Source organism: Leuresthes tenuis, unplaced genomic scaffold, assembly GCF_036924035.1.
Source record: "Leuresthes tenuis unplaced genomic scaffold, fLeuTen1.0.hap1 SCAF_23, whole genome shotgun sequence".
NCBI lineage: Eukaryota > Metazoa > Chordata > Actinopteri > Atheriniformes > Atherinopsidae > Leuresthes > Leuresthes tenuis.
In genome coordinates, this window is record NW_027325377.1 from 13967938 (window position 1) to 13991816 (window position 23879).

General features: G+C 41.4%; 1 protein-coding gene across 1 annotated transcript in view; it reads right to left on the reverse strand.

Annotated features, from left to right (window-relative positions):
- The window catches only part of celf2 (cugbp, Elav-like family member 2), a 216429-nt gene that overhangs the window by 152604 nt on the left and 39946 nt on the right, over positions 1–23879 (reverse strand). Inside the window, exon 2 of the mRNA XM_072377041.1 lies at positions 10965–11000. Within this exon, the coding sequence (XP_072233142.1) occupies positions 10965–11000 (36 nt within the window). The remainder of the gene's footprint in view (positions 1–10964; positions 11001–23879) is intronic.

Consider the following 23879-nt stretch of genomic DNA (forward strand, 5'->3'; position numbering starts at 1 on the left):
ATAGTTAAAATTATGGATTGTACGGGAGCTTCATTAGAATGTTGGCATACAGGGCAAAAATCGTCTGTCTTGACAAAACACCTGCATTCCACTGGAAAACAACAACTGATATCCTAAATTGTCTGAAGTGCACGGGCCATCTGCATTACAATGTACAAGAACCCTCCCTGTTTGCTAAGTTCAAACTTAATTACCTATCTCTGCCTCTGTTGTTTACCATTTAAAATCAGATCTGCCTCTCATTGCATTTAGTCTCAGCCAAAACGGATGGCAGGAGAGCAGTGGGGACAAATACTGACACATGGTGAACTTCTCAACAAAAAAGTGGCAAATAAGAGCATTAAGCCGGCCACAGAGCTGCGCAGCACCCTGATGTAATGATCCCATGTTCTCCAAATCAAACAGATGCTGTCGCCACAGATGACATGTTGCTTGTTGTTACTTTCAGTGACAGCTGAGTGCGAATGGTAAGTGGTAACAAATGTTGCACGAAACACCATTTAATGTACATTAATGACTTTTAGTCTATCGAGCACATCCAGTGTGCCACATGACAAAACGCTAAGGGATACATCCTGAGGGTTTCAGGGTTTCTTGCCTCATTCCACCCTTCAACAGTCTGTCAGCTCTGCTCCCAAACATGAGAATGTTGTATGTAGTCCGATGTGATCATCTGTGTTGACATGCAAAGTCACAAACCTGCTCCTGTACTCCGGTGACTCGAGTTCTGTTGTCAGGCGACTGAGCACAATTTCATCAAAAAGTCTCTTCAAGTAAAAGACTTCAGGTAAACTTGGATGGTCTTCATTGAGTCTTTATTGCAATTACCTTGGATATGAAAACAACTATCATAACAACTGCTTTGACATCAAGAATTGAACCACTCTCACTTCGAACACATTAAATAGGGTCTGCTTGGTAAGGACTAATTTTGAATGCAGAGGACAGCCTGCTAGTCTCGAACAGAAATCTTTCAATGTAATGTAATACGGTGCTTTTGGATCACAGGAGGTTTCTCATAGGTTTATAGCTTTATCAGAGCTTCCCTCCAGGATTTCAAAATATGTTCGGGTTGAAACGACCTAAACACACCATGGAACCGTAACCAAATGTTCTCTGGATGCGTTTGGATTAAACATGACAGCAACCTAAAACGAGTGGTTAAAGCGTATTGCAGTGAGAATAAGTATGGTATCCATCACATGACAAAACAAAGCAGATGTTCATCAGTAACGTGCCTGTTAGAAATACTGCTAAAGGGTACGCAGTGTGTCAAAGTATGACGTCCACTGGCTCCTAACTGAACGTCTGTATGCAACAAATTATTGTTGCTAGAAGTAGTAAGCCAAAGGCCACTAAATTTGAAAGAACAAATATGATTATGCGTAGAAAATCTCATAACAGGGGCAAAGCAGCTTGCTGTAATGAGGACCTTTCTGAAAGCCGGTATCTGTGTCTGTCAGCTTGTTGTTTTAAACGCGCTCTCCACATGTGCCTCTGTGTTTTAGGGCGACTGTTGGAGAACAAGGCACATATGGTAGTGTCTGGGAGAGACAGAGGCTTGGGGTTATCGAAAGGGTAAAGTGGTAACCAAGCAAAAGCTCCCATCTTGCAATATGACAAATACAGCCATGTTTACGCATTTTATTACTTATACGTGCCTGCGTCTCCCCACTGAGCCTTGATGACGTGCCATCTGAAAATGAGCATCTTGTTTTTGTCATTCAAGGTAAACATATTCTCTGGCGCTGACACTGCAGTAACTTGAGGCCACAACTCAAACCGAGCAGCCTCTGTCCTTTATAAATTGTGTTTGTTGTTTCTACCGAGCGCCTGCTCCTCTCTCCCTCGTTCCTCTCCCATTTCTCTCCCTCACTTTGCGTCTCCTGCTCCCTAACACGCTCTGACAGCAAAAGGTCAGTGCCCATTGGCTACATGGGGGGCACTGAGTGATGTAAGGGGAGTTGTCATGGTAACTTGCAGGGCATGGTAACGGCGAAGACGCAGGATGCATTTGGTGCCAAATAAACCAGCGCCGGGACCTGAGCGAGATCAAAAGACTCGAGAGCTCCACTCACCAGGCGGAGGTGCACCAGACAGGGGCCAGAATGAACGCTGTTTTAATTGGCTGGCGATTTACTAGCCTGGCAAATGGGAAGGGTGGGACTTGGCCAGTCATGCCAGCAAAGCAGATCTGCATGGAAGAGACAGACAGTGAGGCCTGAACACAGGCAGTTGTGAGCGGCTCTATTATGTCTGTGAGCCTGCATTCTGCTGAGCTTGGCTTCACATTAATAAAAGAGGGATTACCAAAGTCTGCAGGCTCCTCTTAGACCCCTCACCAGCCAAGAGCTGAGCGAGGGTTCACTCCCTCCACTGCTCTGCTTCCTTCCTAACATCCTTTGCTCCAATTTTTAACTCCCTTCTGTATGCTGCTCACGTTCATCCCATTCAGAAAAAACAAAACAAAACAAAAAAAAAAACACACTCATCTGCCTTTTCTCTTGTCTGTCTCCATTCCATTTCTCTCCACTCTCCCTCAAAGTACAGGCGGGGGGAAAATGCACCAAAACACAGATAAATTATTTAGATTTTTTTCCCAAAGAGAGATGGAAAAAAAATGCTTGACTCTGCAGTTTGAAAGAAAAAGGAAAACGGAAAGGAGGAGGGATGAGAAATAAAAATTACATTGGATACAAGATTCCGCAATCAGCCCTGCGATATGAAGAATTAATCTTATCTTACACCGGCACACACGGCCAAGTAGGAGAGTGCCTCCAAAGACTTGGAGATGACAACGGGACAAATTCGCCTTTCCATTACGCTGCCATTCATCCATTGTGACAGCAGACACCTCGCGATAAGCGGACATATTGTTGCCATTGACAATGTCATTATGGGACAGTAAACAAGCGAATCAGTGGAGGGTCGTGATGAGCCGGGCGGGGCCAGAAGGTCACCAAGACAATCTGGAATGAAAGGATGCAAGACCCCATGGGAGAGATAAGACTCCTCTTCTTTTTGCTTCTTCTTCATCTACCTCTTTTCTCTCTCTCTCTCCAAAGCCAAGGACGGGCATATGCTTAGAACAAAGCCCTGGTGCTGCCGCGTAATCAACTCCTCTGTACTCCGCCAGCAACAACACAATCTTCCCTGGAGGTCATCCATGGGAAGAGGCTTAGAAGGCAGAACGGCTGCAGGATCACGGGCTATTAAGATGGGAAAATAGGATGACATTCAGCCAGCCTCTTGCCCCGTTTTATGCTGAAAAACATTAAGTGCATCGAAAAACATGAACAGAGACTGCAACGACACAGTTGTCGGATCAGAAGCAGCTCTGCATGTTCAGTTTTTGAATGGCAGCTGTATGTGCTTTGCAGTTTTATGTTAAAGTGTAATTCAGCTGTTTCTATATAAGCACACACCAACATCTTCACACACACAGACATTTCTACAATATTCTGAAGGACAATGCACACTTTGCCTTAATTAAACACTTTTAGAGTGAATATTTATGTATTTTATTTTTGCCACGGGCCCCTTTCTTTCTTTTAATGAATCTTTCCTCCAGGAGAAGAATTTATTCAATCAATCAGTGCTTAGTTTTTTTAAATGTCAGAAACGCTATCTTCAATTCTAATTGCAGCTTTGAGAACAGGTCTTGTTGCATAAGTCCCGGCTGTGATCCCACAGTGTTGATCCCAATGGATGTTTAATTTTTGTTGCCATGCTTATATTGTGTAGAACAAAAGACAATGAAAGAGAATAGAGTGCATGTGTAACCATGAAGTGGTGACCTGCGAGAGCTCATGCTCAGGAGGAAAAGGGTCAGAGAGCAGAGGTTAGACTCACAAATTAGCGTATCATATTCCATATTAGATGCAATACAACAAATTCTAAATGAGGAACATATGTCATCAGTTTATAGAAGTGGCAGAGCAGTTGCAAAACCTGGAAGTTTTGAACCTATTAAGATCTCTACTTACTGCTCTAATTCAGCTAATTCCATTGAAGCTGTCGCTGTTCGCTATAGCTGTTAACTGTTTTTGTGGTTTTCGTGATCATTTCTTTCAAACAAGCATTTTGAACAAGTCAAATATTGAAAGAGTGGTAACTTGGCCATCCACACTGGTCTGCATCGTGTCCAGTGATTATTTGTGTGGAGTCATTCCGTGTCAGTAAATATTGATGTTGTATTATTAGGTGTGCATTTATTTGCATGTATAAAGACCTTTACCCTATAAAAATGCATTATTTTTCTCACACTGCCCTATTCCTGAACCCCAACCCAAACCAGTAGCTGCCTTTCTCAAGCTTAACATCCACAAACCTCAAGATGTGAGAATCAGAGGAAGAACTACTGTCAGTTAAGACAGGTAAGGATTAACTCTAAACCACCTATTGGTTGTTAATAAGCCCCTAAAAGCACAGTACTACATCCCTCAGAGTTCGAAAATCCTCTACCCCAAATCCAGCAGAACATTAGTTGGAATATTATCTTCCATTATCTTTGCATAATATAGGCGTCATTGTATCTCAACAAAGCAGACAAAACTTTGTATTCTCCTCTGGCTGGCACCCTGACTCAAACGCACTCACTCCCCTCAGGTTGGGTGAACATGGAGGTGGCAGGAGTGTTCCTGTTCCATTTACAGACATTAACACAGGGAGATTAATTTGTCCCCTTCCATTAGGTGGGAAAGCAGCCGTCATAGCTGCTCAATTATCCCTTAACAAAAAAAAAAAAAAAAGAAAAACACTCAAATGCACAGGAGCCATCAAAATAATAAGCACATTACAAGTGTGTATGTGTGTGTTGCATCGTATGCATGCATATCTGCGTATCCATATGATGCACACTGCTCGAGGAGGAGAACATAGGGTCAGGTGTGACTGTTTTCCACAGCGTCTGACAGCTAATTAACAGGAAACTCAGAGTTTTCTACGTCTGTTATTCAGCTATTCCGTTCTAAAAGACATTGCAGCAGATGACATGAGAGTAAAAAAGAGGGATGGAAGGAGGGATAAAGAAAAGAAGCAAGATAAAGGTTGTTGTTGTGTTTTGACTTGCTGTCTTCAAGCCGCTCTCTCCTCTTTTGTGAAGATTTTCGACTTCATTAGAATTATAATGAACATCAGCGAGGCTTGCTGAAATATTTTCGGCTCCTTGAAAATAAATGAATACACAAGCAAATCAATTCAAATCCACCCATTATGCCTGTTTTCTGGGTCGTATAAAACATGCATAATGGGCCACACTATAGGCACACCACACTGTATGTTACAGGCCATGATAATGAGCTAAAATCAGAGGATCATTTGTCATGATTCTCAGCATTGCTGTGTATTGTAAAATCAATTCCATAACCACAGTGACATCAACGGCTCATGACGGCGTATTGATGGAGACACATCACAGTATTATGGTGGTAATGTTAGCACTACAACAGAGTCATGTTGAATGTTGTGTGTGTGTGTGTGTGTGTGTGTGTGTGTGTTTGGCTGTCGTGCTCCGCCGGTGTTATGATGCTGCTGTGTGGTGAGACTTGCTAATTGGCTCACCTGTCTCTCAGCCATCTGGAGCCTCTCGAAAAAAAAAAAAGGAGTAAAAAAAAAAAAAAAAGAAAACGTCACACCGAGTTCCCCCAACAAGACACACACACACAGACACAGGTGCGCACATGTGCTTAAGCACAGGAAAGCAAAAAACAACAAAAAAACATGGAAACGCGCAAACAAGCTGATGCAACTGAAAAAGAACGGAACAGCAGATATTTTTAATGAACGTTATTTTGCTCGGAGAAGTTATTTAACAAACAAAAACAGCCAAGGCGCTTCTTATACCGAGTTGTATGGTAATCATACAAAAGGCTCAAAATTAATGCGATAATGATTCATTACAGCAATAACAACATTTCTGTTGGGGTAGAAGTTGCAATCAGGACTCGATGCACGGCATAACAAATACTTCATGATTAATGCACGTTGTGATTGTTTTAGAGAATCACTGCAATACCAAGAGAACACGCCCGTCCCTTCAGCTTCTGCCCACCTCAGAGAGCACCAGCTGGTAGAAAAACAAAAAAAAACCCACTTCACTCTCCCAGAAAACCCTGGGGCACGCGGCGCTGAATGCGTCTGCCTGTGTCTGGGTGTAGTGACTGTGGTTGGGAATCATCTGCTCTCAGCTGGTAGTATGAGAAACAAAGTGTGTGTCTGCTTGTTCGTGTGTGTGCGTTGGTGAAATGATTTACAGTCCATGTCATCGGAAACAAAGGGGTCAGGTTGTGTTGCTTTTTACCATCAAAATGAGGGTTGGAAAATTGCGTTAATTATCTTGATTGTTTCCTTAGCTAGACAACTTTTTTTCGAACTGGCATTTCATTAAATAATATCATATCAAATTAGTAAAAACTGTATTGAATTGGAATGAATTGGAATTGATTTAAGTGGATAACTGGACTAAACTGGACTATATTTAATTGGGTTTATCTAATTTCTCTGTAAAGTACCCTGAGATTATTTTTGTAATGTGCAAACACACTGAATTGAATGAAATTTTATGCCGAGTAAAAGTATTACTTAGTGATAAAACTAAAGTAAACTATTATCAATGACAATAGTATAGATAAAGATCAAATAATAATTTGAATACCTTTAAATATATCAACATACGTGTCAATCTACTGGTGTCGTGGTTCGCGGTGTCGCCTCACAGCAAGAGGGTTGCAGGTTCGGATCCCTGCTGGGGACTTCTTTCTGTGTGGAGTTTGTGTGTTCTCTCTCGATACTCTGGCTTACTCCCACGCCCCCCAAAATACGCATTTCACATTAACTGGTGACTCTAAATTGTCCCTCGAGGTGAGCGTGGATGGTTGCGTGTCTCGTTTGTCTCTGTGTTCAGCCCTGTGATGGACTGGTGACCTGTCCAAGGTGTACCCCGCCTCTCGCCCAATGACAGCTGGGATAGGCTCTGAGACGGATTAAGCGGGTATAGAAAATATTTCTTTTAAGTACTACAAAGGTATATTTTTCAATTGATTAATCATATATGCTATATAAAGTAATTACAGCAGTAACCAGCAAATTCTTTGTTCCGTAACATACTGAGTAACTAACACCTTTAAAGTGATAAGAAATACAAAATAAACAAGTGAGCAATTAAAACTAAACGGAAAACAACACAATCGTCTTGAACTGGCAGTATTACAAAAACTACTTTCTTTTTTATCATCACTTTCGTGGAAAGCGCAGCAGTAATAAAGTGTGTGATTGTAAGCCCTGTGTGTAGTTTTAATTCTCTCTGCACCCAATGTGTTCCAGGTCAGCGGTCTGGATCACACGTACTGAAGTCAGCGCCTCCTGGGCCACTGTGTGTTCACCTGCCGCCCCGTGTGTGTGAGTGTGTGTGTGAGTTATCCATAAATTGAACCCATGTGTCACTCACAAAGACAAAAAAAAGCCTCCTGAGAGAAGACAGAGTGTGAGAAAGTGAAGGAACAAAAGACAGACGTGTAGAAGTTCATCCAGCTCGAACTGTCCCGCTCACTCAGTCCCCCCCTTCTCATTAGCAGCTCTTTATTATTCATGTGTTTCGATGGAAAATAGATGAAGTCCCACAACTCTAAGCCTAATTTCAGTCCTACTTTATTGTGTGATTGGGAGCGAAAACAAAGCAGCATCATGGGGTGAAAAGCTTCTTTCTAAAAGGTGAGCTGACCCAAATCTTAAAATTTCAATTTGCCCAATCTGCTTCCTTCTTCAAAGCTAATTCTACGCTGCCATCCAAAACACAATTATAATCCCCAGATTAGCCCTCACATTTTGGTGACACATGAGCCTGGTTGAAAAGAAGGAGAAAAGGGACCCTGAGCTGATGGTATTTCATCACACGTTCTGATCTCAGAATCAAAAAGAAAAAACTCAAGTTTTAGAATTTCAAGTAAAATAAGTAACATCTGCTTGGAGAGATGTGACTGGACATAGGTGATGAAATACATGCATGTCTGAAGTTCCATCCAGTAGGGTGCCAAGCTCTTGAAGTGCTCCACTACAGGCACATTTCACACTATAAAAATGTACAGTACTCCAGGCTGCTATAGAACACTTGGAACAATTAGCATATTTCAGTGTTTTTGCTCTGTGTGAAAATCTGCATCCTTTTCCTAAGTGGCCAAATACAAGGAATCTTGTTTTATTTTTTTGTATAAATTCTGGTGCCAAAAGACAGTAGCTCCTCCTGGACATTAACTCGCTGGGGGATAAATTAAAGCTCAGGAAGGAGCCTTTAACACTGATAACTGTCACCGCCGATGGGAGAGAATACACCATCCAGAGTCTTCTGACAAAAATGAGCCAGTTCCTGCCTCATAAATATTCAGATGTGGGAATGCTGAGGGGAGGCGGGGGCCAGAAGTGGCAGTCAGGCAGTCACCGTAGCAAGGGACCGCTGTTGTCATGTGGCAACCGGGGAGGCAATAACGGACGCAGCGTACCGGGACGCCGCATTGTGTGAATCCCTGTTATTACAATCTCTGCTGTCTATGTGGGTCTGGTTCTGTAAACAGGAAGTGCGAGTGCATTTCAGCATCTCATATGCACACCTGCAACTCTCATGCCAAAGAGGAACTTGAGGCCTTTAGAGAGCTGTTCCACTCACAAGCTTATCCTATTCATGCTTTAATCAATGCTTGTTTACCACAGTTTCTGTATGTTGTTGTACGTGCACAGTACGTGCACGTGTGTGCATGTATGCGTGCGGTGTGCGCGTCGACTCAGGAGGTCATGTCAGAGTCAATAGCAGGTTTGCGGCTCATAATGACCGATGCAGAAAGGCATCCGAGGAGCCACACTTGGTAATTATCAGCTGTGTGCCTTCAAAGAACATTATCAGGACAAAGACCTGCAATTAGACACACTCACCCACGCAGTCCCTTCACACCCTTTATCACCCCTGTTTCCGGCATCAACTCTTCCTCCTCGCAAACTGTCCTCCTCTCAACTCACTTTTACACCCCTCCTTCATTTGCTCCCCACGAGTCCCGTGACTTTCCCTCCATCTCTACTCCATTTTTTTCATTTCCTGTCTTCCTGTTATCTATTCCTACCCTCCAAATTCCTCTCGTCCATTTTTCCCTTCACTTTTTACCAATCCTCCTCCACGTCCTCCTCCGAGCTCCTCTTCCTCCTCCTCCTGGCCCAAAACAGACACTTAAATAACGAGCCGGGTGTCAGTCAAACCACAAGAGAGCTTCATTAGAGGAGGAGAGCACACAGGATCAAATTATACGCCCAGTTCTCTTTTGTGTGATTGTGTACGTGTGTGTATGCTGGGGATTGCGGGGGGTTGGCGGCGGTAATGGAGGTGGTGGTGAAGGCAGAGAGAAGGCAAATACACGCTTCGGAATGACGCAGCTGTGTGGCGGATTAGCGTGTAACATGCAGTGTTTGCTTGTGTGTGTGTGTGTGTGTGTGTGTCTGTGTGAGCTCACGCGACAGTCACAGCCTCGCCTATTTTCTCCAATCAGAGAGGAAAACAAAAGCAAACTATTTTGCCTCATTATTCACAGCCATAGTCTGTGTCTACTTCTTTCCTCATGTGATTTTCTTCCACGATGGATGTGATATTTTTTTACTTGCTGTGTTAACCTGTGAATACCATCCGGTGTGTCTTTATAAGTAAATCAATATCAGTCAGATCTGTAATGAGAGCACTGTGCAGCTATTATTGTAACTGAAGCAATTCATACCTGTATTCCTGAAATAAAACCCATGTTTAGAGCTCAAACTGATGAAATAACACAGCATCTATATATAAAAAGCAAAGGTTGTGTATCAAATGTATAGATCTGCTGAGCCACATCAGTGGCCGTAAATGATTCAGTGCATTAAAATGGCATATTCTTAACAATACCACTGAGTGTTTTCTAAATAAACCGCACGTTTTTAAATGGATTTCTCACTTTTCAGGAAGCCATTCGATTCAGTTCATTTCACTGCAGAATAAATAAAATATCAGCTCACCAAGACTTAAAACTCGCTCAACATAGATAATCCATCACAAGTAACATTTCATCATCTTTCTTTTTTGTTTTCCCATCGTAGTGTAGGATAGAATAAAATAAAAAAAACAGCTTTAAAGAATCCAAACTTACTTTTCATTGGCACAACATTCATCTTTCTTCATTGTTTGTCTGCTAAATGCATCTTAGGTTTGCTCCATGAATGTAGTGCCTCTGGGCAACCGCCTCTAAAGTTTGGATGACTGTACTTACAGCTACACCTGCTGCTGGATTACGGATCCTATAAATGTTAATGAGGCATTCTATTTTAAGATCTTTGTAGGATAACCAGTCACTGACATTTGTAGTTCATAATAAATGTCATACATTTAATGTTTAATGCTGCTGCAACAAGAAGCATAATCTGTGATTGTAGGTGCATCTTAAACTCTGAGTTTGAATGGATCAAATCAACATCACATTGTTCCCTCCTCTGTAGCCTAGCCTGCACATCTCATTGATGGTTTTCAAGGCAGGATATTCATCCTTTTTGTGTTAACTATGTCTCAGATGAGAAATAGGTACTGCTATTTTAAGACTGGCCCTCATTTAAACCTCATCCTCCCTTACCCTCACTTAATTTGTCGTTCTGTCGCCAAAGGCTTTGGTTTAATGACCGTCTGCGGCCATAGATCTGTAGCACGTCACATTTATCCTTTCCAATTTCCCCTTTTTCCTCCATTCCCTTTAGTTTTCTGTTTCTCTACCCTTGGCCTCGTCTCATCTTCCTCCTGTCCTTCTACAGACCACCCCTCCACCTACAATCCCCGACACCACACCACTGTTTATGTATTTAGCCTGATGCCGGGAGGCAGCACGCTTCAATGCAGATGAATCAAAAGGAAAAGAGTGATGGTGAAGAAAGAAATATAGTTAAAGACAAAAAAAGAGGACTTTCAGTACCTTTGTATCGGTCCAGAGAGGTCACTGGCGTCCTGCCTGCAAGACAAAAAAAGAAAGAGATTTTTGAAAACCCATCGAAAACCCACTAAAAAAACCGTCTTAAACCATTTGACTGCTTTGTGTTTTTACAGGAACAGCAATGGAAGTGGCATCTGCATTTAGATCTACAGGCAGGGTGTTAGGGAGATACAGAAAACCATGAAGCTAATGTTATCGGTGCAACGGTAAGGAAGAAAAGAAGTTGCCGTGATCTGAATGGTTCATTGACTTTCTAATTGTTGTGAATCATTTGTTGTGGCCTTGCAGTTACCAGATGCAAACCCAAGTGAACATTTATTTTGTGACAGCACTGTCCACATACATCATCAAATCTCCAAATCAATGAATGCCTTGTGGAAGAATGGTGTTCTATCCTTTCAATAGCATCTTCTAGCAGACTTCTAGTAATGTAGATAAAAGAGGCGCACAGCAGCCCAATACCTCATTTGTCAACTTATCCATGAAGTCAGTAAATAGATGTGCAGTTTTGGTGAGGTTTCAGATTGAGGATAACCAATATGAGAAAAGTTCTGCGAATATCTTAGGTTGTGGCTCCAAAACAGCAGCCATGTATCGCTCTGTGAGAGAGGTCCAAAGACGGCGGTCTCATCAATCTCGTGACCAAAGATTTTGCTTTTACATCTATGAACCAATCAAAGAGAAAGCAGCTCCGCTGACATGCTGATGGATGAGACACTTGCCCTATTATACGCACATAAACATACAAAACAGAATACTTGGGATTCCAACAAAGCAGAAAGAATTAAGCTGACTCATGCCAGCAGACGCCTTTGTATGATGGAACCTCCTGCGGTTTTCACAACTGCGCTAATGAGGATGTACTGCACCATGGAGAAAAACAAGGGAAGAACTATAGGAGTGTGTCATAGCTCCAAATTAAAAGCTATTACCAAAGATCCTCAACACCAACATTTCAAGCAGCACTAATGGTTCGAATCGGTAGAGACTTAAGGAGATGCAGTTAAGGTACTGTGAATGCTGTGTATTGGGTAAAAGTACATTTAAATGTGTATTTTGTGATTTCATCAGCAGAAGTAATGGGAAAATGAGCAAATACCACAATGCACAAGTTTTGAGGTTACATTACGGTCATTTAATCAGCTTTTGCTTTTCAATGACGTATTTGTGTTGCCAGATCTCGCTAAAGTGTGCCGCTAAAACACAGACGAACCTTAAACACAGTTAAAGGGAATTCATGCTTTCCGTGTGCAAAAAAACTGGCTGGGACTTTGAAGTCTCCCATGTGGTCCTATACATAAAATCTTTTGGGTCAGTGGTGACGATGCTTCCGTACTAAGACAGGTAATTACTATTAGGTCGAAGTCAGTCTCTTGTGCATTCACCTGCATACATTAAGCATGATGTCCAAACCAAGTGAAATGTTCTCCTTATACAGCATCTTATACACACCTTATAACATGTGGTACCAAAAATTCAAAGCATATAAGCACCTTAAGTTTCCCGCAAAGATTCTTGGCGCATAAAGACATAACTTTTATGTGACACTCTGTTGACTTGTCACTGTTTCCAAATAGGACGTATTTGGCACCACAGAGGAGGTTTGCAGCATTGCCTTTAAGCTACTTTTCAAAGTCTGAAACTAAAACAGTTGGGCGCAGATGAAGGTGGTGTTTCTGGAAATCACTTAAGATACTGGCAAACAAACCGCACACACATGTACACATTGAGCCATCTAAACAGTAAATTGGTCTTGTTTGTCCTTGGGAACAGTAGAGAAACTTGTTTGTTCCACTGGGCTTTCTCCATAATTCCCTGCTGTTTCCTCTTTTAGTCTCCTTTCCTTTTTGTTTTATCCCTTCCTCCAATTCCTTGGTCCTCTTCCACTGCATGTAAATAAATTGGTCCCCAGGCCCCACTACTAGACAGTGTGTGCGCAAGCCAACATTACACACAAAAAGACACACACATCCCTCCAAAGCTCAGAGCTGCACTGAATTAGCCAGAGTTTCATGTCACAGATGTAAATAAAATAATAAATGAGTGTGAGTATGTGTGTGTGTCAAGGTTTGGGAGGTGAGGGGGGTGGCAAGCGTGTATTATGATGAAATGCTGCGAAAAACTCCTAGCTCCTCCTCAACACGGTGACCAATCATTGCTATCACTACTCTTTACATTTCAAAGACACACTCTTGTCTGTTTCATCTCCAGAAAACTAAAGAACGATTGTCTTGTTATCCTGCTTCACTTACACACCCACATACACACACACTTACATACTGACCCACACACACACGTACGATAGCCAGCGCTGCTCCAGTCCATTTTGCCAGTGCCATGAATTATAAAAGAGGGTAAATGGAACATCAAACACACTCTGCTTGCACTTAGAGGCTTACACACTGTGTGTACACACACATACGATAAAACACAACTAAACTACTACACACACAAACTTCTGTGTTCATATCTACACACACATATGCAGCATATACAAACCATTTACACAAACTTATTAAGTCATGTGTTACGACTAGATGTTAAAACATGCTTTGCAGCTTAAGTATCACAGAAGAAGTCAGTCAGCTAAAAAGACTCTAATGAAACTTGATTGCAGTGACTTAAATTGGTGAATGATGACACTAAAAGCGCAGCCAGGCAACTAAAAGCTGCTTCTATTTAAAAGACATTCAGCAAAGAATCAAAAGAACAAATAAAGGGCAGACGGCTCTTACATTTTTTACAGTTTAATGCTAATGTTTAAACTTATGTTCAATGTAGAATACTTTGCAATAACAGTATCTGCGTCTGTCTATATATATCTATCAAATTAAATGTAAATCAGAAGTTAGGATAAAGAAATTGGTGCAAATAAAGTCTTTGTTTTAGCCTAAGGAATGTTCAAGATTTGTTTTTGAAAGTTAAACTCCACAGTGTGTTTGGTACACAGTGCTCATTAGCAGGGTTTGTTTTTGCTCTGCTGTTCCCAGGGTTGACCTGTCAGTCAAACCACGTTGCCTCTGCAGGATCATTGGGAATTTCAAAGTCAAACAAAGTGAGACTTTCTGCGACAAAGCCACTCAGGAGCAATGCCAATTATCATTTGTCAGCGGAAGAAGGAGACAGCTGAGTAATTTTATGTATGTTGTGTGTATGGGTTGACAAAAACTGAGACAGATGAATGGACTTCCTTTTACAACAGCCAACAGCTCTGGCCCTGGTCTTTTTTCTTCTACTTTTCACCAAATTTTTGGGGGGTACAGGTTTCAAGTTGGTCCTAAGTTTTGTCTCCATATGTGTTCCAGTCTCACTCACTACTGTTCATCTGACCAGAGAAGCCTGGAAAGAGGTAAGCGGGTGTGTCAGAACATCCTAATCCACCATCCTTCAGGCAAGACATCAATAGTTTGAGACCTATCCTGCACAATATTAGCTTCTGTCGATGTACCTTCCTGCCTCCCTCCCGCTCATGATTCCTACAGCCAAGTTCAGACTACAAGATTTTCAGCTGGTTCATTGTACTGAACCACAATTTGCTTCAGATCAGGGACATTTTCTCTGCCTCTGTTGAAGTCCCTGTTTTATTCTTTTTGTCATCGATGCCTTCACGTCACACATTTGCCTACTTAGTGTGAATTTGGCATTCATTAAACAAAGCACGAGCAGCTGCTTTGCAATCCAACATTTTTTGATCAATCAGCAGATTTTCTGCATGGCGCCTTAAAAAAAAGTCAGAAGCTATAACAGAGTGTTTGAGACAGAAGAGAACATGAGAAAATGAATGTGTTTTGTGAACGTGCAAGCGTGCAAACTTAATCTTATAGTCACCCAAAATAAAATAATGAATTTGTATAGTAGCATATTTTTGTCTCTTTGAAATAAAAGCATCAAGTTGTTCAGGGTTGCACTTTTGGTAACATGAAAATGTCACATTTCTGCTGAAAAGCCTTTCAAATTTATCAATTTCTGGAGGAGCTTTATCTCTCCACAAGTGATCACTTCATCTCTCTACAGCATTTTACCCCTTCAACATTTTCCATTATCCTGAATGATTCAGACCAGAATCTTACAAACTGCTCCACAAAGCTACTTATAAAATAAATATGTCTCTTTAGAGGGCTGGTGGTGAATTTTTCTGAAAACAAAAAAAAGCTTTTAGGTCTGATTCGTGGAGTATCAATCTGCAAAAGTTGAGCCGACAAGATTTTAGGTCAGAAGTGATCATTGGGATGGAAACAGATGGGAAAACAGTGTCCAGGTGGAAACAAGCCACACTTATGCTTAGTGACAGACAGCTTTTTGGCGGCATGTGTGAACCCATGCGCATACTCCTGCAGGCCTCCCGCCACTGCAGGCCTGGCAGAGACGAAAAACGAAGTTGAAACACGGGGGGCTCCTCAGGCCACCGTGCCAGAGCGAACGCAAAGATAGAGCAGGTGGCAGGACCCGGCAAGTACCATGGGCATATTTCAGACATTGTGATTAACAGAGGATCTGACACAAACACACATACACACACATTCCATTCTCGAAGGGAGCCACTACAAGCCAGCTGTCATTGTACTACTGAACAACGCTGTGCATTGGATTGTTTCAAGAGAGTTCCTCCTCTATATCTATCTTATTCATAAATATAAAGACAAAGGAAGAGTGGAAGTGACACGGATGCTTCTATCACAGAGTGAAACACAGGATGTCATGTTAAACCCTTTTGGGACGTGTGTTAATCTATTTCTTATTGCAGAGAAAATCAGGCTGCACAGAGAAATTAGGTTACAGATGGAAATCAGAGAGTGAGTTCACATGCACTCAGCCCGTGTTTTACATGCAACATGTCAGATATTTGATTTATGCAATGTGCTAATTCACTGCTCAATAGCGCAGACTCATTTAAAGAGAATCAGTTTCAGGTCAATTGAGTTTGGAAAAAAAAAATTGTTACACGGCTCCTGGAAATGTCAGCATTTTGCATTTCTAGATGTGCCTTATCTGTAAATTCCTCGGCTAAAAGAGCTCAGTGACATTTCCACCCTGTCACATTGGGATACTTTCTGATTAACTTTAAGGTTTTCAAATACTTTAACCAAGTAGTTTTGGTGCCAAAACCAAACTACGGTGATTGAGAACTAGTTACAAGAGACTTTACCCGTGTTTTCTAAGGAAAAACATGTCAAATCCATAGTCTCATTCTTAAGTATAACCCCAAACCTTTTTGACTATTCACTAATTCCACCACAGTACCTCCAATCTCTTGAGGCTGGTTAATTATTAGTCGCTGATAAGTTAAGTGCGTGTGCATGTTGCCGGACAGTTTCAAGATAAACGCTGAGGTGGTGTCCAGTGTTCATGCAAGAGGATGCACGACATCATGAGCCCAGCTGATAAAAGCAAAACATTATTGATGGCAAATTAGGGTTTTTCTGCACTTACAGTTCCTTACTTCCTATTTTGAGTGTAAGTTTTTTTTTAGTAAAAAGTCCAAACTCACTCTCAAAGTTCAGCTCACAGTGAATAAAATTAACTAATTCCCACTCATACACTATGTATAATTCTAAATGAAGCAGTCCCACAAATGAACTACTGTAAAATAAGCTATCAATTTAGCCTTGTCAATTAAATGTTTTATGATTAATAAAGTTGTCAAAAGACAATAAACCAGATTCTTTTACAAGTTTATTCAGTTCTGTGTGCAATTTGCAGCTGCTGCTTGATGGTCTTACCATTTGGTAATGATTTCCTGTCATGATCAGTCACTGGCAGATGTATCCCCAATGCTAATCAAATGTTTCAAGTCAATGTTGAACTGTTTCAAACTGGCGATGTGGCCAATGCTCCTAATTGTGTTTGTCACACCAGAATTTGGAAGTATTTTCAGTTCCAATCTGCCCAGATTATTTGATGAAACTCCTTAAAATCTTCATATATTCATCAGTTTTGGCTACTAAGGTCATCTCAGCCCTCTACACAAATGAAGATCAACAGGGACATGCTACATAACCAATAAATTGGGTTCCCTCCGGAGGGCTTTAGTTTGAAAACCAAGTTTCCCATTTGCAAGGCATTTTATCAATCTGGTGTTTTTATGACGCCAAATAAGAGGTTACTTCAGTGAATGGAAAAGCACTGGATGTTCGTATTCTTTATAAAGGAGAAGAGATCAGAATGAGATGTATGTCTGAGCCCGAACTGACAATAGAAAAATGATTTTCATCAGATATTTCCAACCATGCTAAACTGATTTTGTTCACAGAGAAAATGAGCAAAGTATTACTTTTCAGGAGGTGAAAAGAGAATGTTTGGCATTTTTGCCTGATAAACAGCTTATTTGATCATTCGGTTATCAAATTAGGCATCAGTTTCTTTTGTTGCTTGATTATTTGATTTATTGTTGCCAGATCAAATGAACTAGATGTTTGATTGTTGTGAAAATCCAGCTCACTTACTCCTGCTCACATTTTTCTCCCCTGCCTCCTCCTCCTCTTCCTCTCAGCGGCCCATCTGCGTCGTTCTAACACTTCTTGTTTTTAACACTTTTCTCCTTCTCACCTGCCACCGTGCATTTCACATATACACAACCCACTTCACAAACTGTACCCGCAATCCCTGACCAATCAACGCTCTCCTAACACACATCTTTAAACACTGATAAATACATTCCCACACTTGACTTTCACACTTTCTAAAGGCTTTCTTCTTTATCTGAATCTCATCCATCAAAGGTGTGTGAGCACACGTGTTCGTATGCACGTGTGTGAGACACTCTGTGTCATACTGGTAAACTGGGCCAAGTCTGAAGATAATGTCAGATGCAGGCTGTTGGTCCACTTCTACATGGAGACCAGCAAGGGCTCTGCTTAAAGGGGAACTCTGGTATTTTTAAACCTAGAGCCATGCATGTCGACTTCATCAACATGCTTCAGCCATCGACATGCATGGCTGCAGCACAGCTCATTCACTCCGGTAAGAACGTCCATCTTACTAAAAGTCGTCATTCACATTGTCAAAATTTGACATCCTGCCATGTTGCACAAAACTAGCAGTAGCAAACTCCGTGTGAAGTTAGCCGACTGTCACAGAGCAAGGAGTGCTCCAGGGGGGCGTGTGGATGAAGTGGTCCCAGTAGAGTGCCTGTGTAGAAATCCCTCCGTTAGCTCTCCTATAGCCGCAAGTAGCCACATAACAGCACCTATGAGCTAACAGAGTTGTAGTACACGTTTGTTCATTCGTCTTAAAATATTGGTGAAATAAAGACAGATAATGCCTTATTTGGAGGCTGCATCATCACTGCCCCGTTCACACCGTTATATGGATATACGCTGATTGCGAGTTATCTAAATAGCTTACGAAGGACGTCGACTTTCGCCAAACTGTTCTCAGTGAGTAGATGAACGTATTTCATGCCAGAAATAAGGTCTATCCCCTGACTGATGGTGCATTTACCGTATTCTGGTGCATCATGGATGTGAACTCGGTGTTGACGAAACCATTTCTAAAAGCATAAACTCAGATTTGCTCATGTGTGAGAAACTGAGACTCCACTCAGAACTTCGTCGTCGTTGTATGGATTCACAGCAGGAAGAAGTGCTAATGCGTCCATAAAACAGAATATTACTTCTGCTACATTATCCAGTCTTCCGCTGTCCATCTATCTATCTATCTATCTATCTATCTATCTATCTATCTATCTATCTATCTATCTATCTATCTATCTATCTATCTATCTATCTATCTATCTATCTATCTATCTATCTATCTATCTATCTATCTATCTATCTATCTATCTATCTATCTATCTATCTATCTATCTATCTATCTATCTATCTATCTATCTATCTATCGATCTCACAAAAGCTCAATTAAAATGGACTCCTGTCTTTGACTTCGATAATTCAGGTGAACAATGTGGCTTATTCAGAGAACGAAAGCCTGGGTGTTTGCTCTCTCCTGACTGCATGGTATATGCTCAGATGTACGAACACGAATGCAGTGACTCACATATATGATGTAAGAGCTACTTGCAATGGACAGATGTGTTTTGCATTTGGTTTTGGGGGGTAGAAATGGACTGAGATATAATTTTCGAAGTTCAAGAGGTACAGCCTCACAACAAGCTGTGAGCGTCACATTCTCTAAAGAGCAGATCTTTTGCAACTGTCAGTAACAGTAGTGTAAGGGTAGGTGGAGCTTATTGTATTGGTTGCAATTTGTGCTGTTAGGAATTACTACATCCTACACACTGGACCTTTACCAACACAAATTGCTTTCCGCACCATTTAAGTGAGACTGCGTTAATGTCTTGTTGTTGCATTAACTCTGACAGTCCAGGATGTAAACACTCAAGTCCTAAGCACTGTAGATGCCATGCGCTATTTTTTAATTTGATAGAATAATCTACAACAAATGTTTTCCCCCTTTCAAAGGATAAAGATATGAACTGTAAATGTACATATCAAATGTGTCCATTAGAATTGGACGACATGTGCTACACTCAGGACTGTTGATTTTGATGTGGAAATTTTACGTGAATGCAGTAACAAACATTTTACAGTCAAGCCAATCAGCATTTAAAATGGAGCAGCTCTTCCGTGTACTATGTTGGAATTGCCAGGAAATGGCCGTTACATTGCAATGCGACGCAGTAAAACTGTGCATGTGTGTGCTATTAGAAAAGGTCTGAAACAAATGCCCCAACGGACTTCATTTGCTGTGTGTGTGCGCGCACACAAGCAAGTGTGTTTAGTCGGGATACATGCGCTCATGCATGCACGTGTGACATATTGAGGACATTTAAATGCAGCGAGAGTAACGACCTGAGAGGTAAAGGGTGAACAAAGGCAGAAGTGGCAGTAGTGTGTTAGGCCTCATTTACCTCGTGATATTCAAAGGGTATGCAGGCTGCACACTTTAGCTCACACATGTACTTCTGCTGCATGTGTGTGTGTGTGTGTGTGTGTGTGTGTGTGTGTGTAACTCTGTTTCTGTGAGGCCAAGGAAAATTGTATAACAACCTAAAGTCAGTGAAGGAAAGACTCCTGAATCATTCATCATGCTTCTGGGAGAGAAGACCTCCCCTCTTTTTGTCTCTCCCTCCTCCTATTTAATAATACCCCCCTCAACCTCCCCCTCTCTTTCCCCACTTAATAACAGCACAAGAGATCAGCTCCATTAGCCCAGACCTCCTCACACATGCAAATGAAGCCGGTGTTATGGAGGCACGCGTCACGCATTACCAATGCAACCCTCCCTGACCCGTCACGGCTGACGACAGAGTAAACTCTGCATGAGTGTGTGTGCATCGGGGAGAGGGAAAAAGGAGAGCAAAGAGAGAAGGAGGGGCGCATGTGTGTTACAACAGTGCTTAAATTGAGATGCATTAGGGTTTTGATTGGAGCAACGGATATGGCGCTGGCGTGTGGGGAGTCGAGAGCGAGGCCATTATCGGGTGGCCGGATGATAAGATGGTGCAAAGAGAACATGGAGGGAGGACAAAGGTTCCAGGAGAATATGACAGAAGGGGAAATTAGATGAGAGAAGTCAGGCTGGATGAAGAATAGTCAGCAGAACAGCTGATATTTAATTTACTCAATCTTTTTGTATAAAACATTTTAATGGCCTTCGTTTCTGTAGGTTTTACTTTGGTGAAGCCGATGGCAGTAAAGTTATTTAATAAAAAACATTTTTTCGTGCCAAAAGTCTTTTTAAGTCTCATTAAAAAAGTTCGTTATAGCAAACAGGATGGCGTTAATGACTATGCCCTTAAACATGCAATGTGACAACATTGCATGTTGTCAACTCAAGGTGCCAACTCAAGGTTCCTTTTACCGTGATAACAATCTCTCTTTTACCTGAGAAAAAGAATGATTTTGCTTTAAATCTTTTGGGTGTAGCAGTTCCCTGAGAACTACTCTCAGCTGTGAAATGACTGTGCCATAGATGTATGTCACAAAAACATTCCAGACAGCTTGATTCTATAAAACTGATGAGAGCGGTCACCATTATTAATATAACAGTTATTGTTATAGTTACTTTGAAATAGTTTTAGCCATTTTGTCACAATGTACATCAGAACATATAAACAGAAAAATTCAATTTGTTTGAGCCCTTCAAGCTTTTACTGTACTGGGGTTTCACTCCCCTGAGACGCGATGAAGCTAGAACAAATGGAGGGTTGCAGCTGCCTCTGTCCTCCTCTTTTTTTTAGGACGACTGGTATCATTTAGATTAGTGGTATTAGTGCTTTGATTGCCACCTTTAGTCTGCAAATCCACCAAATCGCTTCCGTCAAGTCACTGAAATTTCCTTTTTATGTTTGGGTTCTAAACGCAAATAAACCCACATCGACATTCTAGTGTTTTGCTTTGTTATTAAACCCATGTGACTGATGTCAATAAGGGTTCATTAAAATCATTAGAATTAATTATTGGTAATCGGCTTGATTATTTGAAACAGTTGGTGGCGCTAATTCTCTTGGGGACAAGTGTTCAGTTTAAAATCTAATAACGATTAGACTTGAAAAGTAAGTAGGGCTTTCCTGTTGCAGCCCATTATAGACATTGGTGAGGTTGTTACTATTTGAAATTCCAATTGTACATCAACCTTTAAACCATGTGCTTCTGGTTCATTTTTGCTGTACATTGACTTTTGACATGCATTTTTCCTGGGCCTGAAACTGCCTGAGAGCATCTCGCCTGAGATACCCAGTTCACAACTTTGGTTTCCAGCCCTGCAGCACATCGCTTTGCTTTGCCGTCACTTGAAATTTTCGAGGGCCTTTGATGGCGTCCATATGGCCCCTTTCAACTTGATAAAACGTTCATGTGTATGATTGTACGTTTTCTCACACGTCGACTTGTTTTCACGACAGTAGTGTAACATCCCACAACTGGAAGGCAAGCCAAACGGCAAAGAAATTGCCTCATTCTTTGGTGTTACTTTAAAAGTCAGTTTAGTTTGTTGATCTAAAATGCAGAGTGAATTGATAAAAACACTACTGACTCAGCAGCTAGCTAAACCGACAGCTAACCAATATTCTATGGTTCATGTGCTCAATTTTGACACCTGCCTGCCAACCAGATGTCAATGATACAGTACCACAAGCAACAGTATCAACTTTAATTCACATTGACACTGATGGTATTTGATGGTGTCTTAGACTTTATCAAAAAACATGTCTGACTCTTCTGATGGTCCTTAAACATACTTGCGGGGACACTTGGTGTAGCATTCCACTGATTAGAGGTTTAAGTGTATGAATCAATGGAGTGATGTAGAGGTGGGTGATAATTGGTTGATGGGCGTGTATGAGAAAAAGGAAATGTCTTCAAAAATGTATGAATGGAAAGGTATTTAACAAATGCTCTTTACTGATTGTGGGTCCAAGGCGTTCTCTTTTAAAATGTGTAGATGGAGGAGCCATCACATTCTGCTACCTTGTTAGCCTTGACGGATGTGCAACATAACTGAGCTGAAATTATTGTTTGTCGTAATAGGGAATAATCAAGGCTCTTTTGTGGTAACGCTATTCCATCTGAGGCTTTCATTAGCAAATTCAATATCAAGGCCTTGCTTTTGTCCACTTGAGAATTGAAATCAGTCGTGTCCTTATCCACCTTCTTGTTGCTGCTCTTTCAAAACTATACGTTTGATGAATAAACTTCACTTCCCTAAACAATCATTCATGCCAGTTGGTCGGCTGGGGCTTACCGCCAAGGCCGTTGACAAGGTGTCTCACAAAAGGCCATTACTTCATATCTATCGCTGCCCATGTGAATGTCGGCTGATAAAAGAAGCTTGAGAATAAATCAATATCATGAATGCCTGTTCATCAGATTGAGGGGGTAGCTTAGATGGTGAAATGTCAAACACTAATCTCTTTAATAGTCTGATATTACATTTTAATCCCAGCCTGATTTCTTCACTCTTTTGTTAAGACTGTCGGCCGACGTCTGTCAATGATTGAGGTGATGAAGACAGTAAATACAGAGAGAGGGGTATCAAAACAGAGTGTTAATTAAGTGGAAGGAGAAAGAGCAGAATGAGAGAGAAGAATGGTGAAATAGGGGGAAAAACAGTAGAGGAGGGTGAGAAATGGTTTATGGAGCATTGTGGCACGCTGCCATTTCAAGTCTGAATTTACAGTGCGAGGGTGATGGACTGTGAGAGACGCAGAGGCAATAAAGTGATGTCGATGAGAACAGAGGACAAATTGATATGATCACAACATGTCACATTAAAGACAGGCCTGCCATCCATCAACATGATAAAAGGCCCCCTTCATTCTAACACCAACCCCACTGCCATTGATCTCAATGCTTCACTTAGCCAGCGACTAACCATTTATGATAACTATCATTACGCAGTTATGAGATGGTGGCGATCTATCGTGGCTGTGCCGTCCACAATGAAAAGATAACCCTTGCTAATTTGTTGCACTGACAAGCTCAAATCATGGAGGGAAATTAGGTAGAAAAGAGGATAATTTCACTCAATTTCTCTCAATTATGTCATGAAATAATGTGATGATGATGAAAAAAGAAACAGGGCGGAGACGATGGTAAAGAGAGACTTAAAGAGATAACGTTAACTTGCAATAATCTTTTTTTTTTTTTCTTCTTTCCTTTGGCTACCAGGAGGATTGAGGGCTGATGCTTTCAGAGAGGGAGGAAAAGCAGCATTGACGATAACACCAAACATGCTTTTAAATCACCCTTGAGCAAATCAGTAAATCAATATCAATTAGGCCGTGAAAGAGCCCAAATGGACAACCGGCTTTGTTTTAACTAATGAAGTCTGTGGAGAATCCAATCAGTCCCGGTCCCCCGCCCTCACATGCTTCCCTGTCAATCCCGCTTCTCATTACCACCATGAGTGTATGATTAAAAAAAGACATACAGACAG